Source organism: Ciconia boyciana, chromosome 8, assembly GCF_034638445.1.
Source record: "Ciconia boyciana chromosome 8, ASM3463844v1, whole genome shotgun sequence".
In the NCBI taxonomy this organism is placed as follows: Eukaryota; Metazoa; Chordata; class Aves; order Ciconiiformes; family Ciconiidae; genus Ciconia; species Ciconia boyciana.
The window spans coordinates 65,859,950-65,878,951 of NC_132941.1; the positions used below are offsets into that span (position 1 = coordinate 65,859,950).

Here is a 19,002-nt window from a genome sequence, read left to right on the forward strand (position 1 = left end):
TGAAAGAAGCCATTTCACGTGCGCTGAAACTGCGCTACCAACTGCAGCAACGCACAGCAAGGGGCAACGGTCGGGGGATTTGCTTCGAAACCGCACTGCTGTGAAGCAAAATGATAGTCTAAATAAAGCAATAGCCTAAGGAGATCGCAGTTTAGATTCATGAAGGTATCTAGACACCTACATTTCTACTGAAATCCACAGGAACTCAGGTCTGATCCTCAGGTGTTCCGACTAGGTGAGGAAAAACAAAATCTGGAGACACAGATGGAGAGGGATCAGTTGAAAAATATTAATGTTTAACTCTATTAAACCGAGCCTGCAGAGGAATTACTCTGTTCCAAAATATTGATTCTGCATGTCATTCATGCATCTAGCCCGTGAGGGGGAAACACTGTGTGGGCTATACCGCACAAATGAAACGGTATATAATATAAACGACAAACACTTTTTATGTACCTTTATACCTCAGTGTCTGCAGAAGGCAATTCAATTATTAATGGAATAACAAAACCAGTCCATTTCATACTGTAGCCAAAGTGGTGTTTAATGCTTCTGCTTTTGTAAGTAACAATTTACAAAATACAAAGCTAAAAATATTAGATTATATCATTTTAACCTGAATTAAAAACAGACCATATGCCTCTTTTACTATATACATGTAAATAAAGTATCAGTCAAGTTTTGTGTACAAACCACAGTGTTAGGAAGTATAAAGAGTATATAATTTTTATCAATAAGACAAAATTTCATAGTTATACAAGGTGAACAAAAGTCTTACAAAAATAATTTTGTGGTTCTACCGCAGATTTGACACAAATCTGCTTTAAAGAAATATTCACTTGCCCAACCTGTACGGCATTCATCTGTACCTATTACAACAGCTTTATGATTCTGACTGACAAGTCCTGAAACAAATCACACACACAGCACACCTATTTTAAAAAATACCACGATTATAAACCTTCAATAGATTAAACAATTTGTTTTCATACTGGCTGATTTATAAACCCGTTCCTTACCCCATTAGAAAGCATGGAGTAAGGAATCACTTCCTAGCCAAAAGATTCGCTTTGAAGTTTACCCAGAAGTATACACATTCTCATTTGTGAAAAAAATCAGACACGATGATGTTTCTAAACATGTCTCGAGTCAGCTGGAGAGGTCAGTTAACCCTCCAGAAGGAGTCAGACCGTCCTGCAAGGAGCGGGGGAAGTGGGCACAGCGACCCGCAGCAGGAGCTGCTTTGCCCCCGAAGCAATGAATGCTTGGATGTAAACGCCAGCTCCCAAGGTGAGCAACCCCAGTTATTTCACTTTGGGAGACTTTACACAGAACGTAACCCAAATGTACACCTACCCAGAATACTTTCTTTATCAGCAGTAGCAGTCCCAGAAACATAAGTAAAACCCGTTCGAGTTTTTGTTAGGACTTCTGGCCTCCCGCAGCCAGGAAGAACGTAGAACGCTAATAAAACGGTGCAGCGCAGTTAGCCTTCTGCCTCCTGCCTTCAACTGCAACTCCCAAAGGTTTCTTCTTTTTTTTTTTTTGTATAGCATAGGCCAACTCAAGAAAAACAGAAAGGAGAGAGCTGCTATTTTTGACAAACACTAGGAAGAGTATCCGTACGCTGTGCAAATGAAGTATGACTATACACACGCACTTGAATTCTAGTCATACAGGAACTACTTCTTAAATATTGATGATGCCAATGCTTAATAAAAAGAGCAAAGTCAAGTTTAACATTCTCCTGATAGCCAATACATTGTTTATATCAACAAATAATATCAAAGAAAAAAATACTGTTGGAAACTATTGACATTTTCCTAATTTGTGACATTTGATGTTCAAGGCTTAGCTATCAGGCAAGAAAGGATGCCCACAACAAAATCAATAAAACCAAAAAACAACAAAACCAATAAAATACTGGGTTTGTGTTTGTAAAAAGTCTTTCCATTCAATACATGTCCTGTTTCTTGGGCTCTTCCCGTGCGTCTGCCAGCTACTAGTGGCTCGAGCAGACAGGATACTGAACTAGGTGTTCCCATTTGCCCCAGTCGGTGCTGCTGCAGGGCAGTAACTAGGGAAGATTATCCTGGACACTGAAACGTTAGGGATGCAAAAATCAAAACACTTATCAACTCTGAAGGAACAGGAAGATACAGCTGGGTTTCCACAGAAATCTTTGCTAAGGAAGAAAGGCATCACATTTCTGTATCAAACCCTTTTTTTCAATACTCACACTCTCATTACAAACTGTGTTATGATACTGCCAAATGGTTTTCATTCCTTTTCTACTCCAATGTATTTTATTGACAACAGCAGAACTACATGAAAGTGGTAACTGGGATGGGCTGAAAATGAGGGGAGTTAGCCTTCCACTAGCTAATCTATTTCTGCACCCCTTTTTGGAGTTCATTCTCAAAACAGATGAAATTGGTAGGGGAACAGAGGGGTTTTTTATTTAAATATTATTATAGAATGGATCTGACATATGCTATATTGTGTTCCTGGAGAATGCAAAAGGCTATCGTTAAAAACAAAGGAAGAAAAAGAACCCTACTTGTGAGCATTTTACTCAAGTTTAGTTTCCATAGCATAGCATTTAGATGTTCAAAATGTACATCTGAATATGTACATGTGAATAACATAACTACTAATCAGTTAGACTTGATATAAATGGCAGCATCACATTTTTTGCAGTGTAAAGAAAGTACCCCAGGCCCATGTTCACACTGCAGGCTACAGAGTAAAAAATAGGATCAAGTTCTCCTATTTTGTTCCGCTGTATAGACGCAATAATCTCCAAGGACTGTCTTGAGAGTCAGGGCGGATAGTGCAATAAAATACCTGCACAGTGTACAGTAACAATGGGAGACTGATATGAAAAAATTACATTAAAATCGAACACTAGTATGACTTCATCGGCCTCTGTAACGCAGCCACGAACTATGACCACTCCTGTGATTTATGTATGATAAGATTTCACAAAAAACAAGTCATGGTTACTCTAAAAGGTGAAAAATTAAGAAGAACATGGCACAAAACCTACGAGGACCATAAGGAAAACCAGTTGGTTCTCCTTTTTACCACATTCCATACGATTAAAATACAGTTAAGTTTAGGGCAAACAGAAGAAGGATATGCACTGGTATCTGTGAATTCTTAACATGATAAAATTTGAGTTATTTAAATGAAAAGCGCCCTTTTGGTTTGATAATCCACAGACATATCCCCCGTGTTTTAAACATGATGGCATACTTCTTTGCTCTAATATATTCTAGCAGAAAACTGTTCCATCGTGGAGTCCAAGTCTACTTTTGATGTTCTCTTCTTCGGATACTCGAAATTTTGACCACACACTGTTCTACTAATCATTACTAGTCATACATTTTACGTGGTGAAACATAACAGGTTTGGAGTCATTTTGCAGAAACAAAACTTTCAGATACCTTTTAGCCTTTTACCTTCAAGCAGCTATTTCAACTTTTACAGCACAGGAACTGATGCTTAGCTGTCTTTTTTTTGGCTGCTATTATTACCAGGATTTTTTAAAAACAAGGGTTGGAAAATGTTGTAAAATGAATTGCCCACAAAATATGCTCTAGTTATCTTGGTAACAAACATGTAATTTCAGTCTTTAGAAAACTTTTTGTATTATTATTTTGCACTAGTTGATAAACTGTGATATCGGTATACAGGAATTTGCTCATCATACTATTGTTTCGAGTGAGGATACGTTCCTTTCGAGCTTGGATAGATACTACTGCTTGCATCAACCTGTACTGGGAGTGGGAGGATTCATGATGAGTTTCAGATCTTCAAGGTAACAGGGACAATACAATTTCTAAAACCACCATGTTTCTCGGAGATTTGATCTTTTAATGGACTGTACTGTTCTTGTGATTGAAGAAAATTTTGAAGTGTCTGAAAAATTTCACACTTTGAAAATATTTATTTTTGATGTAACTAAAATTTATATTGGCTTGGAGGAAACGTACTCTTTCCTAACCAAACAGTCTGTATGCCAATTTAGTGCCACTCTGCTTTATAGACTTCTTTCCTCATCTACTGCTTAACTGAATTCAGTATTTATATGGTATTCATATATTTAGGAAGAGTATCTCCTTAATAACAGTCAACTTGGTGCCAGCTACAACTCCACACACAATAGGGGAAGCATTCTAAGAGTCTGAAAAATCTTTGTCTAAGGATTTTGCAGCCTGACAAACCCCACTGGGAAACTAACCTTTAAAAGCCTGTCACTAGATTTTTGCAACTTCGGAGCTACCATTTTAATTTAAACTGGCTACTGGCTGCTCTCAGAACAGGAGAGGCCAAATGCTGTCATGCCTGCCCTATCTGTTTTGGGTTGAACTCTGCCCCAAAGCTGAGTGGCAGCAGGGCACAGCTACAGCCCAGCAGTTCTCCAGACAGTGGAGATTGCTTTCTTTGTGAACTCTGCCAGGTCACAGCAATTTCCCTCCAAGGCACAGGGTTAACGCACTGCCATTCAGTTCTGAGCTTTCAGGACCCTTCTGCCTAAACCAGAGAAGCTACTGAAGTGTCACACCCAAATAGCACAACTCGCCATCTTAGAGTCTAAAAATCTGAATGTGTTTAAAAATTATACAGTCCTATATACTGGCAAAATGTAGATGAAATTATTTGTGATGAGCCAATAAAAATCATGTTGGATGACAGGTTTAAGACTTGTTAAACAGATTTGTTCTAATATCACAATAACTGGAAAGACAGAGTCAGGGAGTGTTAGATGGTATCTTCACAACTTTGTGAGAACTCCACAGAGCTGAATTACTATTCATCTTCCCTTTACAGAGGCTTGTTCAAATAATACTGCTTTTTCTATTAGATATTTACCTGCCACATTCAGAAACTCCGCTTGTTATAAACAAACTAGAAGTTTAGCGCATAAGATACCTGAATTGGATGCATATTTTGGATTTTAACCTAAGTTTCAATGGGATTTTTACTGGCCTCCACAGCTGAATAGACACCTAAAAATGAAGACATTTCTGTCCTCCCATTTCTGCCTGCGTAGATAGGGCTGAGCTAAAACTGCAAGCCCTGTAAGCCATGTAAATGCAAGGACCGCTTTCCAACAGTATCAGAGAAAGTGCCCAAGAGAGACAGGAAAATCTCTTGTATCAGCATGACCTTTGGCCCAGTCCCAGGTGAAACTGGGCCAAAGGCCAGATCAACTTAATTACTCTCAAACATGAAATCAACCTTTTTTTTTTTACCATAGACTGAGCTACCTTAAAAGCAGAAGCATTTTTTCAAGTGTAAAAACAATGATATCCATAATTGTGCACTGAAAGAGTAACACATACAGCAAACTGCTATATGCTGAATACCACACACAAATCCGCGCCGTGAGCGAATGTACAGATATCCAGCTGTACAGGGTTCACAGGTGCCTCTTCAGAATTTAGAAAGAAAAGCAGTGCTGCTGATCTGCCGTCTCTCAATCTCTAGAAGCCCAGGATATGATTGAAGTGTCCCTGAAATGACAGAATTTCATGTCACTAAAAATTATCTCATCAAAAATTGAAATCTTTTCCTCAGTATATGTTTTCAAACTTTATTTTAAAGGAAACTGACAGTTCCACTAACTGCATGACGAATGTTCCCTTTTTTTTCCTGAAGGACTAGTGGACAACTAAAAAGTCTGGACGGTGAAGGGAATGTTCAGTGTAATCTGTATAAGCAGCATGACTGAGTTATGATACTTGTTTTGCACATGGAAGTTAAAATATACCCATACAGAATACAGACAATTTTACCATCATACTTGTACCTATAACACCACATACCTTATTCTATGTAACCATTAAATGTTTAAAGATTTTGAGGATAGAACAGAAATTTACTTTCTGGTTGGAAACTTTTATTTTAAACTGAAGTCTGCATTTGTTTTTATCACATTGTATTCGTTTAAAGAATGTATTCACAGTAATACTTTTAGAACAGAAGAAGTGTTATCTCTAGTTATCACGTAACACAGAAAAATCTCAAGAATGATGGTGCTGTTCTCCCTGCCCTGAAATCTTACCTAGCTTCCTTCTAGTTAACACCACTTCCTCCTCTTCTTCTGAGTCCCTGCCTAAATAGTCAATAACACCTTAGTCCAAAGAAAGCTTACAAAAAATGCAACTAAAGTAGTACTCTTTTCTCAAATTGTGGTTTAATACATTTCTTATTCCTTCTGAAACATGTGGTAGTCATTAAATGTAGAAAAAGAGGTCTAAAGTTAAGGGAGCAAACCTAACAGTGATAATGCCTTTAAATACACGTTGGAGTTCACAGCACATATGGTAGTGACACAGAAATAAATGTGTTCAGGAAAGCTGATGTTAGTGAATTTCCTCAGATGGCTGATTAGCTCCATAAACATTAGGATTTCTCCATGCAAAATACAATCCTGATAAGACTACCCACAACAATGAAAAATTGTCTCAGCCCTCTCTCTGTCTTGGACTTGTTCCAGTTTGGATGTTTTAATTTATTTGAATTTCCCTACCATCAGTAGAATAAAGTTTCTGATAGGATTTTAACATTATTATTATTATGAAAAAAATTACAACATTCTTTATCTTGCTATCCATCGGCTCCTCCCTTCTGATCCTTTCAGCTGTTCTGAAGGACTTCCATGATGCATGCTAATCACTGTGACAGTCTCTGATTTCCCTGAAGTGAAATTTTAACTGTGAAGAAAGTTATCTGAGCTCTTACTGGCTTACTAGACATTATACTCTGAATATAAGCTTTTTATTATTTTCAGAATGAAAATAGTTTACTAAAATAATTCCTACCAAATTTATTGAACTATAACTGTATTATTTGTTATGTTACTGGCCACAAATAACTGATTATCCGAAGAGAACACAATTAACAAATCTATATGATCAGTTCATCATCCACAGGTAGAGGGGTTATAGATGAATCATGCTGTGAATGCAAGGACACTCACACAGGCCAGCTTATATCAGGGTGGTTATGTTAGCCCAACACGACATGAATTCAGCTACACCGCAACACAATTCTGGCTGCTCTAGTCCTGTCTTTGTGTGGCATTATGTCCAAACTAGCAAACTCTCCAAACAGGAACTGGGAGCCAAAGAGAGTCCCTCCTCTCTGCGAGAGCAAGCTATCAGTGCAAAAGCAGTCATTCGTCTTTTATTCAGATTGTTCCAGCCCCATGACTCAAATAATGGGGAACCGAATATATACACTAACTTCATGATTCCATTACCAAGCATTGTAAGTTACTCCTTAAACTCTAATTTATATCTGACATTTTGCAACACACCTGGGTAAACTTTTCCCCCCACTACAAGGTACGTCATGGAAATGAGAATCATATTTAAAATCGGTCATATTTAAAATCACCCTGCTTTGAGCAAAGCGTTTTCCATTTCAACTCAACAATATGAGGCTAATTTAGCAAGAAGTCTAGCGAATAGCTATATAAGGGCTCCAGATTTTTATAACACTATCTTGAGTTTCTATACTGAAAGAGCGGAAGGACAGTCAAGTAGAAAAATTGTTTAGTTTTGAGATTCCAGTTCCGAGTAAAGTTAGCAAGTTGTTTTCCTTGTTTCTTACAGCTGTAGCTGAAAAATATTTAAAAGTGAACGGAATAGGTCATCCATTATAACCAAATTTCAATACATAAATGTTTATGGAGAAGGTGAATGTTACCCCCCCAAGTTATCCGGTTTTTATCTCAAGTTCATTGCTAGGCCATCGGAAAAAAAACGTCAGGCTTATCTGACTTAAAATAGAAATAGTGTTATTTGGAATGACAATATTTGTACTCATGTTACATAAAAGCAGTCATAATTCTCCAAAATTAAGTGGTCACTGATATAGAAGAATTTTACAAACTCCAATGTTGTCACTGTAATTCTGGAATACAACAAAACTGACTTCCTAATGTGCCAATTTGGGTTTTAATCCCAAGATGTTCTTTTCTTTTGGGGGTTTTAATCCCTGACATGTTCTCCATGCTCCAAAAGACCGTAACACATCTGGAAAGTACAAACTTGGTAATCCACATTATGGGGTCGCAGTGGTTTCTGTATTCCTAAAGTCAGCCTTGGATTTGGTTTCTATTTTATTTTTAAAGATGAGCAGAAAGAAGTTCACAGGGTAAATATATTTTCAGTCACAGCTCCTGACTTATGACAGCAACCTCAGTCTCATAGCATCCAACAGAAACTTTGCCATTAATTCCGTCAAATCAAAGATTTTGCTATACACATTCAGCCTTTCTGCAGAAATGCACGGCATTCCCTCATGCCCCTCCTCATTTTTGGCTCTCTAAGGAACGCTGTGCGATGGTTCAAAAGGATGCAGCGGATGCAAACAAAAGTCAAGGGTAGCTCCCATACATTTAAGAAACTTCCTAAACTTTGGTTAGACAATTTGCATGAAAAATTGAACTGTAGGAATACCATAACCTCCTTCACTGTTACCAGCCGTTATCTCTTGAGGGACCTGGCCTTCTATAAAGGGGAAGAAAAAGAGTGGTTAAGGTCACTGTCATCTGTTAGTGGGAGATTCTAGTGCTGCTGCTGCAGTATTATGGCATACTACACGGTGCCAAATCATAGCTGTGACTACAGCCTACATAAAAAAAAAATACAGGTTTTAAACAGCTGGCTTTGGACGCCAAGAGGAGCCTATTTGAATCAGCTCAGAAGCCAGCACTATTCAGCTGTCCAAATACTTGCACTGTTTTTCAGAAAAGTCAAGTTGTCTGTGCCGAGCCCTGACTGCTACTGGTTCTTTAGCTAGCTCGTTTAAAACTAGCTCTGGTATCTCTACAGTGTGATATTTTTAGGCTATGTCTATTCTTTGGAAAAGAAGTATCCAATTAGGAGAAAAAAATAGGAGGCAGAATGGGATTCCTGAATATTTTATTATGAGCCAGTAAATCAAGGAAGATATAAAAATGGGGTAGAGGAAGTTGTATGTTACTGCTTGCTTCAGTTACTTCCTAAACTCTGCTTTTTGGAGTGAATTTGAAAAATGTGTTTGCAGTCTCCATATTTTCCAACTGCTGCTGGAAACGTATTAGTTTGTGCTCTGTTGCTGTGCCTCAGAAACGCTAAATCAATCTGCCTTCTTTTATTTACATGCTTTATTCCTGAGAAATGTAATTGCGGTTTTTATTAACTTTATGTTTTATGGATCTAATACTTAAGAACAAGTCTATCTTTTATGTCACAGAAAGAAGGTTAATATACTTACAGATTCTCCGGCAATACATCTTGGGCAAGGCTGGGCAGTACCTCTGCTTCCATGGTTTTCAAAAATCTAATGAACAAAAACATATACAAAGCCATCAAAAAAGAAAAGGGGGGCAATTATTTGCAATTTTATTATAAGATGTATTTTAAATGTGTTCTTCTGAAAAAAATAGATGTTGTTGACAGTGTAAACATACCATTGAATTTTGCTTTGTCTTTGTAGCCCAAGGACCACAGTCAGTGGAGATTTTCTGTTTAGAATCCAGCTCCATGGCACAATCAATGAGGCGAGCATCAGCCTCATTTGGAATGGTTTCTAACAGCTTGCATGCTCGCTTCTGAAAGAACCAAAAGCAATATTTACACGTCTTCGCAAGGCATAGCCCACTGAATGCAAGTTTTCAGGATTTTATTGTTTATGACTGATAAGGATCTTGCATTCATTTGGAAGAACAGTAAGTTAGTAACAGACTACCTGAAACTAGGGCAGAAGACCAAAATTTTGTATTTAACACTGCATCTCATGCTGGATGAGCAGGGAAATCTGCAGTTCTCACTAAATGTCTCTGTGCCTCAGTTTCATAAACTGGGGATAAAATGCCACTGGGAAAAGAGCATACTTCACCCTCCATTAGTGTATAATTTAGGATGGCGTTTATCAAAGGAACGGATCAGGGGAAGTTGTGTGAAATGACTAATTACATCAAGGGAACGGAAGGAAAACCCTGAAGCCAAGTCAGACAGCTATGAAGACATCTTTTGTAATGATTTTTGTATCTTTCTCTGAATACTGTCACCTTTTTACAGCTTTCCATTGCTATATAACCAATTAACTTTCCACTCTTGAAGCTCTAACGTGAGCCGTTATCTAGTACTGAATGACACTTGGATGTCCGGCGAATCAAAGGCGCTCCACCTCCGGAGAAAGGGCTGGCCTAACCAGGGATAACTTTCTCACAGGGCCTAGCGACCCAATGCAAGATCAGAGGCCCCCAGAAACACTGCTTTACTACTCTGAGAACCAGGTTAGGAACTGGTAAGGTTAAGATGCAAGTCTGTGGAAGACACCGATTGGAAACTTTAAGAAGAATATCCTTGGCCTGTGACTGCTATCCCATGCAACAGGAGGACTACCTAAATCCCAAGGGCTCCTTGAAATTGTAACAGCAAATTAACAGAATAATGGGAAATTTCAAAACTGACACAGATGTTTCAGGGTCTGACTCTGAATTCCAAAGAGATACACATGCTTTTGAAACTTTTTTCTGATGCCTTTCTGAACAAACTTTGTTTAAGGAATAACAATATTCCATCTCTTTCACAAGCATATGATTTCACAGGCAGAAGACGTGTTGCCACAGAACTAAGAGACTATTGAAGAATGGAAACTAAATTTAAAATTTGAATATGTTATGCAAAAATAAAATGGATCAATACAACAGGAACCTCAGTGGAAAACAGTTGAAACAAGAACACTATCAAAGAATACAGGGTGTTTGGATGGAAAGTAAATAAAGAAGTGAAATATGTATTGTACTAAGAAAGGGAATAATATAATAACAAAAAGTCTGAGAAGGTCCTCTAAAGATAGACCGCCTTCCACTGGGAAAACATTCTCTTCCCTTTGTTGCTGCAGAACTCGTCCTTTATTAAAAGGTACAGCATAGAGGTACAGCAGCATAACTGAAGATGTGTGAGATGAAGGAGAAAAGGGAAAAAATGATTTACTGCCATACATCAGAAGAAATTTGGCTTATTAAAAATAAATTCAAGGTATTGTTTTTTGGGGGGTTAAGATACTTAGCATCACCGACAGGAATTCAGCATACAGAGTAGATGGCTGACAAACTTATCATATGGATGCCAAGACAATTTGTGGAAGTTTCTAGCAGACGCTGGCTTCAGGGAAGACTTCACTCTCTGGAATTCTCTCTCTTAGGAAAGAAATGATCAATACATCAATTCTGCCTGCTCACAGAACACATTTAGTGCAGAATTCAAAGAGCCTGTGATTATTAAGGATCAATGAGCTAGCTATTCAAAAGGCAAGCAAGGATTTCACCAAAATGACTCCTTTTCTTAGGGAACAATCATGCTACGTCCAGCTTGGAAACGTAGTTTAAGACAAGCAACAGCAAATCACATACTGTCCTGCAACAGGCAGAAAACAGGTCTCTCTGCAGAGAGGATATTCTGTAACTTTCTTTTCCAGCTGGAAAGTCCTGGAAAAACACATGCATTTTCACTGATGTTGAAAGGATGAAGGCCTCACAGATGCTGCTTTTCATAAACAGTGAAACTAAACTGGTGCAAAACCTAGGTGCGTCGAAATAACTAACCTAAATGCAATGGAAAACACTTTTAAGAAAGACTACCACTGCCTTTTTTTTTTTTTAATTTAGCTGTAAGATTTGAAAGATCTCCTATAAATTTAATATGTTCATCACAAGCAATTTCTGTTTTGTTCACCACATTTTTCAAAGCCAGGCTAGCTTCTGTTTTGTGTCTCATAAACAGCCGTCCTATAGGTATAAAACAGGTCTCCATCCAAGGACAACGATGGCCATGTGTAGATGCTCCTTGTTATTAGGGCCCCGCTCCCTACTGAAAGAGGTGCAGATGGCTCAGTTTAGGAAAGCAGAAGGAATGTGAGGTCCATGCAGGTCCTTGTCCTGGGAAACTTTGCTCGCAGTCCAGTCCAAACCAGAACACGCCATGTGAATAGTTCTAGCCTTGAAAATCTGTTATTCTTTACTGGCCTCTAAATCCAAATGCCTTAAAACCAGGACAACATAAATGAGCTCAATCCTAAAGCAAATTTCTGAAATACATGCAAATAGCTACATCAATGTACAAAAGGAAATCATATGCACATACATGTAACATCCAGCAGGAGCTGAGGGATAGCAGAAAAAACTGTAGGGCATCTTCCCCAGTTACAACAGCCACTAGCACAGGACAGTGCACGACAGCAGCATCAAATAAGAGGATGGTTAAGACTTCAAAATAGTTGTCTCCTCAAACCCAGGGACCAGTCTGGCCCTGCTTGCTTCATTCAGAAAGCAAAACTAGCAGAGCTGAGTTTTGAGCTCCCCTCCCCGAGTGGCTGATTCAGCGATAACATCTCTGCAAAGGTCGGCTACAGAGTTCGTAATGACTTCAAGCCCCAGTACCAGCAATGGCTTAAAATCAAATGGGACAGAATCCCAAGGAGAAGAGTAACAAATGTTCTGATATTAGACCTAAAATGTGCAAAACTCTGTACAGCGTCACAGCCGTACGAGTTACAAAGTAAAGCACCTCATCTGCATTGCCACTAGGGCACATGGTGTTACCCAAAATCTAAAACAGAAAATATTTGTCAATTATTTGGCTAAACAATCCCAGCACCACAGTGAGCAGGCACTAGAAGGTGGAGAGCACAATCTGGTTAGCATGCATCGCCTCAACAGTCAGAAAGGTCAAGCGTAGGTGTTTCACCTCCTGCCTGTGGCCGAGCACGTGACTGCAGCAGCTCAACTGTTCACTTAAACTCATTAAGGCGTGATGACTCAGTTGTAATCTGGACCGTAACAACTGCTGTTGTAGAAAAAAAAAAATCAACCTCTCAAGTCTTGTCTAGGCTACTCTATGTAGAAAGTGCTCTGAACTTTGATAAGAAAAGTTCTCTTTTAAAACTACCTTGCAGAGCTTGACTCATGTATTCTGCTATCTACAGAGGTGGCAACAGCCATCCTGAGCTGCTCTCTGTCACAGAAGTTTCAGAAGAATTTTATCTGGTGTTCAGACACTTTCATTAGTGGACAAACTGCAATTCATGAACCAGAAGAAAGCTATTATTTGCCTCTCTAACCTCAAAACCAGGAGAAATTCCTTCTTTCCTACGTAACCTTGTCAGTCACAGCAGGAAGTTCACCCAACAGATGTTCCTCTTCCTCTCTGAGAATGGTATTTCTCTGATAAATGAGGTTAGCCCCTAACGACACAAGTTTTTGCTCAAGTCACACATGAACAGGGATGATCAAGTAAGGGGGGGGGGGGGCAGAATGTGACCACCAGTATAAGTTTTTCCTGGAACTCCTGTTAACTTTTGCAAAGTTAACAGCTTGGCACTTACTAGGAAGAAAGATGCTTACAGGGCACTAGACGAGAGACACCTTGTCGGAATGAATCCAACTGGAGAAACACACACACACAAGCTTAGCTGAAACAGGAAACTATTCCAGAAGTGCAACATATAAATGCTAAACACATCGTTCTTGTGGGGCTCATCCTGGAGCCACGACAGCAGAAAATGGATAACATTAATAATGCCACCTGGTAAAAAGGGTATCAGCCATAAAAAAAAAAAAGGAAAGAAAAAAGGGGGAAAAAAAGCTTGTTTAGTGAAATTCCACTGAAAATTATGAGGTGTGCGTGCAGACTCCCTGCCTCCAGGCAGGCCAAGACCTCGACGGCCCTTACACAGCACTAACTTCGAACACCGGTACCAGTCCCCCCCGCGGACGGCCGCACTCCGCGGCGGCGCGACCCGCACGCAGCCCCGTTAACAAGGGGCCGGGGGGGGCCAAGGGGCACCGCTGCCCCCTCCGCATCTCGGCACCCGGGCCCGGGCCCCGGCCGCTCCCGCCCGGCCCCGCTCCGCTCCGGGCCGCCCCCGGCAGGGCACTGCCGCCGCGCCGCCGCCAGGGGGCACCGGCCGCCGCGCCGCCCCCGGCCCCGGCCCAAGGGCCGCCTCACAGCCGCGGGGCCCGCGGCCGCCGCGCCGCCTCACGACGGCCCTGAGGGCAGCGGCTCGGCGCCAGGCAGAGGGCTGGCCGCGGGGCCCGCCGAGCGCGCCGAGGCGGCGCAGGCTGCCTGCCGGGAGCCGCCGCGGCCCGGCCGGGCCGGAGAGGCCGCTCCCGCCGCCGGCGGGAAGTTGGCGGGACGCTCCCCGGGGCCGGGCCGGCCCCGCCCGGCGCCGCCGCCCCCGTCAGGCAGGCCGCCGGCTCCCGCCGCCCCCGCGCGCGGGCGGAACTCACGCGCTCCGGCTCCCCCGGCTCCGGCTCGTGCGCGCGCAGCGGCCCCCGCCGCCCCCGCGCGGGCAGCGGCAGCGCGGCCATGGCGGCCGCCGGTCCCTCCGCGCTGCGCCCGCACCCCGCGGCCCGGGCGGGCTCCGCCGCCTGACAGCCCCGCGGCCGCTCCGGGCGCTGCTGCCCGCGCGGGGCGGGGCCGTGGCCGGGGCTGGGGCCGGCGGGCGGCGCCGCGGGGCGGGAGGCCGCTCCTCTGCCGCGCTTCGCGGGTCTGACGGCGGAGCATGGCGGCGGGCGGCGTCACGCGCGGGTTTTACGCAGCTGCCCCGCATTCACTGTGCGGGCGGCGACGGGGCAGCGCGGCCCCGCGCCCGGCGCCACGGGGCTGCTCCGTCAGGCTCCGCGCGTCTGACGCGCCCTCGGCTCGCTCGGAGGGGCGGGACGATGTGACATCAGCGGGGGCGTCGCGTCAGCACCATCAGTTTTGCCAACTGGCCTCTTATTACCTTCCCGAGTGTTTCTTAAATCGGTAACAGATTTAAGAAAAAGTAAAAGCTGGGCAGCAGTTTCGAGCGGTCTGCAAACATCCGCTAGCCGCGCACACCCCAGTCCTGCACGGGGTAGGAATGGTGTTGAATGCAGGACGGGCTTTATTTTTCGCTTTCGATTTCCTTTAGGTTTTGGTGGCATTAAAGGCAACAAGAAAAGCGTATCCACGACCTTTGTGCCTGTGGCTTCATGGAACTTATAGTCTAATTCCTGTGCCCCCAGGCTGTGGGAATGCCAAGACATCAAAGAACAAAACCCACGCGAAAGGACGGCTGAGGCGGCGCTAGTGTGTGGGCTGGAAATAAGAGAGTTTTGAAGTTGACACAGGAGATGGAAAAAAAAAAAGATACTTCCTAGGGAAGAGCAAAAAGGCTTGCTCCGTCTACGTGCCACCTAAAGCAAGCGTCAGAAAAACCACCATCTAACCTGGTTTTGTCTGTTAAGGGGGCGTCCGTAACCTTTTGATGAACAGTGACAGTTCATCCGTTCAGGTAACGGTGTGATCAAGGCTCTTGCCATCAGTGAGTGGAGCTGATTTTGTAATTAGATCTTTCCCAAAGAACTAAACCCCCTTTGGAGTCCCAGGAAAGATCAGAAGCCAGGTGGAAGTCACAACTAGAAAATGACACGTGCCCAGCATCGAGTGCATTACCAAAGCCAGGGAATAAGAAGTTCACTTCTCAAATACGCCCCACTGTGCTGAGGAGTAAGGACCGAACACAGAATTGACAAGAACACCTTGGCTGGGCTCCTGCTTTTACTGCAGAAGTTGTCCTTCTCTAAAAGAAACATCTAAATGCCGTGTGATGGTGCACCAAAGAACTCTGTATTAGGGAGCAGTTGCAAATTTGAGCAGCACTGAATGTCATGATTTTGACTTTTAGGTTTGGGGACCTAAAATGGGGTACCTCAGCCTTCATACAGACATTTGGGTAAGCGAGTGACCATTGCAGGGACCTGGGCTGGCCCGGTGTCCTCCTGCCCTGGCTGCTACATATTGTTCTCTTGCTCCCTAGTACATGTCACCCCTCCCGTTGGGATGACAGGCGATGAGCTGCCTATCATTATTTCAGATTAAGTCACAGGAAAATACCTGAGTTTCAATATAGCACGTCCAATTTCCAAACAGGATCATTCAGAAGCTTCCAAGGGTCACCCGCAAATTCCCACCCACGACAGCAGAAGACCAAAATAATTCACACAGGCTTGGACCTGAGAGCCGGCCACACAAACTGCACAGCAATCCAGAACGGGCAGATACTCGTTTCAGATTAATTCTGAAAAGATCAACAGAAGATTCTTTTCTAGAGGATGATGCCCTTCTTTAAGGAAGCCAAGGTGTCTTCTGCACCCTCCAGCTCCTACCAAAAGGGAGAAAACAAAATGCAAGGGAGGAGGTGTGACCGAGCAGAATTCAGCAGTGCTCGTCGCTCACTGGCACTGTACGTCACAGGTAAAATCAGAGTCCTTCATTTTCCTTCTGCTGGGTCTTGCGACCAGCACAGGACGATATCCTCAGTCAGGAGGGTGTAATATACTGCTTGTGTTTTCTGCTCTGCTAAATCAAGCTGTTTTGCAGGAGGGAACACGTATTGTCACGCTATCCCTGGCAGTCATTCCTTCTAGAGCTTATTCTTCACTAGGGATCCAGTTGTACTTACAGTATATGCTCTGCCACATTCTTTGAGCCTGAGGGCGTATCACAAAAAAGTAATCCACAGATTCTTTTTTTTTTTTTTAATTTAGCATTTGACATGCCTGATAGAAAAATAACCCTAAATCTGGGTAATCCAGTTTGCAGAATATCTGAAGCACAAGTCATTTCAGAGTTTGAACCAAACCCAAATCCATTCACATCAAATCAGATTTATTTAATTATTTCAAAGCCACCTTCCAATTCCACCCCCAGAGCCTATTTATGTGTCTTGCCAGTATAGCTAGTGTTGTGGACTGGCTTCCCGTTTATATTCACATGTTTAGAACAATAGGATGCACTATAAAACCCATGCATTTTGTGACACATCCATCTAAATGTGTCAGCATATGGCAGGGGATCCTTTCCTGCAGGTGCAAGGTTTGCAAACAGCAGTTGCGTTAGAAAAGTCTCAACTGACGTACAAACTGCGGAGTTAAGTGGTACCTGTGTGAACAGAACGAATATCAGTTCTCTCCCCCCGTGGATATTTTGCTGAATAAGAAAAAGCTTAGCTTGGTAAAGAGTATGATAAAGAGTATGAAAGCTCACTTCAGTAAGTTGCGAAGAATAGCCGTGCGAATCCAAAAGGGTGATCTTGTGATTAATTGCTTATGCTGTGAAGACTGCATGGCCTGAAGTAAAAATGCAAATGCTACAATCACCAGATTTTAAGAGTTCAGTAACAAAGGTAGAAGATATATAATTTACAGACGTTTTCAAGACATCTTGGGAACTAAGAGGCTAGAAACAAAAGACATGCTGATATTTACATGAATACACCTCCAAATGCAATGTCAATTAGGGATTCACCTTGTCTTCTGCAGGTGAGACCTGACAAAAAAACCCCTCCAGCAGAGGAATGGAGATGTACTTTGGTCGTCAGAGGTAGCTTGTTGCCATCCACAGACTATCAGCTATATTTGCACTTGCTAAATTCATAGGCCTTTGCCTCTTGGGACTTTTCTGACTTTTATCTGAAGTAGTTTGCCCTTTTTTTGCAGAGAAATTACTTTGTACCCCCCAAAATCCCATTCTTAGATTTGCTGTTCTTGTATCCTGAGAAACTGAGGACTCACAAGTCTTCTCATGCTTCTCTCCATTTGCTCAATTTTTTCCCTTTCCTCCATCAAGCTCATTTGCTAAATGTTTCTCCATGCTTTCTCCGCTGTTAACTCCATCATTTTGTGTGGTACCAGGTAATTTAAAAGGAGAATAATTTCACAGAATCATTTAGGTTGGAAGAGACCTCTTGAGATGATCTAGTCCAAGTCCCTGCTCAAGCAGGGTCCCTAGAGCAGTTGCCCAGGACCGTGTCCAGTGGGGTTTTGAATATCTCCAAGGATGGAGCCTCCACAGCCTCTTCGGGCAGCCCGCCCCAGTGTTAGGCACCCTCACAGTAAAAAACCTCTTTTCTTGTGTTCATGTTTACCTTTAATAAATAGATTTAGCAGTCACAAACCTGTCACACCTTCCAACCTGTTTCTTCGCACACGTTGTTGAGTGCTGTTAAAGACTCGTGACTGTGGACACTCTGCAATTACATGCGTGTTCGTTCGTTCTTACATCTTTGGTGCAAAGCTAACTAATATCTTCAGGTCTTCAACAGGGACCTTAATTTTACCATTTTCCTAGACAAAAATGTCAGTATTTCCATGTTTGCTGTATTTGATTCCCTGTTAAATTCCCCCTCATTTTGTTTTACTCTGTGTATACAACTCTTACTGACATTTAATCAAGAAAACTAGTGACCTGTCATAGCCTTTTCCCACTGCTATTATACTAAGACCTGACATGTCTTAAAGTGAATTCCTGTCTTGTTTCAGAATATTTGCTCTTTGTTTTGCAGTGTTCGTACTACAGTCTCTTCACCTCCCAAACCTATACGTTCTTCCAGACCAAAGAGTTTTTCATTTTATCTTGTGTCATGCATCCAAAGGTCAAAATAGAATGCTGAATCACATTTTTGCTTATCACAAAAGGTTTTTTTCAGAACCCCATTATGCATTCTTACCATTGTCAGTGCCCTCTTCCTGGCTCCTACCCTCTCATTATTACAAGTTTTCTATGCTCGTCTTCTCAATGTCATTTTCACCCTTTATAATCATATCACACATTGTTATCACATCCAAGCTTTTTTTTCTCTTCATGTTCAAGGCTCTCCGAACCCGCTGGCATAAAAGGGGACAATAAAGACTCCTTCCACAAACCAACAAGAACGGTGTGAACACATGGTTGCACATATGTACTGAATCTCATCTTTGCTTCAGTGGAAGCAGGCTGTCACCCTTGGATATCTCTTGCTACAGGGCTAACAATTCTGCCTTGATTTACAATGATTTTTTAAGGAGGAAGAGAACCTTATGTGTTAATCATATCATCCAGTAGTCACAGTCAAGGCCCCTAGGGAAAAACCAATACTCAAAAATAAAAGAATTTTATCAACAAAAGTAATCTGTTTTAATATAAATTT

At 42.2% G+C, this 19,002-nt stretch overlaps 1 protein-coding gene across 1 annotated transcript; it reads right to left on the bottom strand.

Moving 5' to 3' along the window:
- Positions 1-523: 523 nt before the first annotated feature.
- C8H10orf143 (chromosome 8 C10orf143 homolog) lies at positions 524-14,694 on the bottom strand. The gene is made up of 4 exons (XM_072869624.1): positions 14,297-14,694; positions 9,473-9,613; positions 9,277-9,342; positions 524-5,522 (listed from the first exon to the last, which is right to left on the bottom strand). The coding sequence occupies exons 1-4, from the start codon at positions 14,375-14,377 to the stop codon at positions 5,493-5,495; spliced, it is 318 nt and encodes a 105-aa protein (XP_072725725.1). The 5' UTR covers positions 14,378-14,694; the 3' UTR covers positions 524-5,492.
- Positions 14,695-19,002: the final 4,308 nt, after the last annotated feature.

Bases quoted from the DNA above. Each gene is read 5' to 3' on its own strand.
- C8H10orf143 (XM_072869624.1), bottom strand. From the start codon at position 14,377: ATGGCCGCGCTGCCGCTGCCCGCGCGGGGGCGGCGGGGGCCGCTGCGC. The intron at 9,343-9,472 runs GTATGTTTACAC...TTTGTTCATTAG, and splicing joins AGACAAAGCAAAATTCAATG to ATTTTTGAAAACCATGGAAG. The intron at 5,523-9,276 runs GTAAGTATATTA...CTGTCATTTCAG, and splicing joins GATGTATTGCCGGAGAATCT to GGACACTTCAATCATATCCT.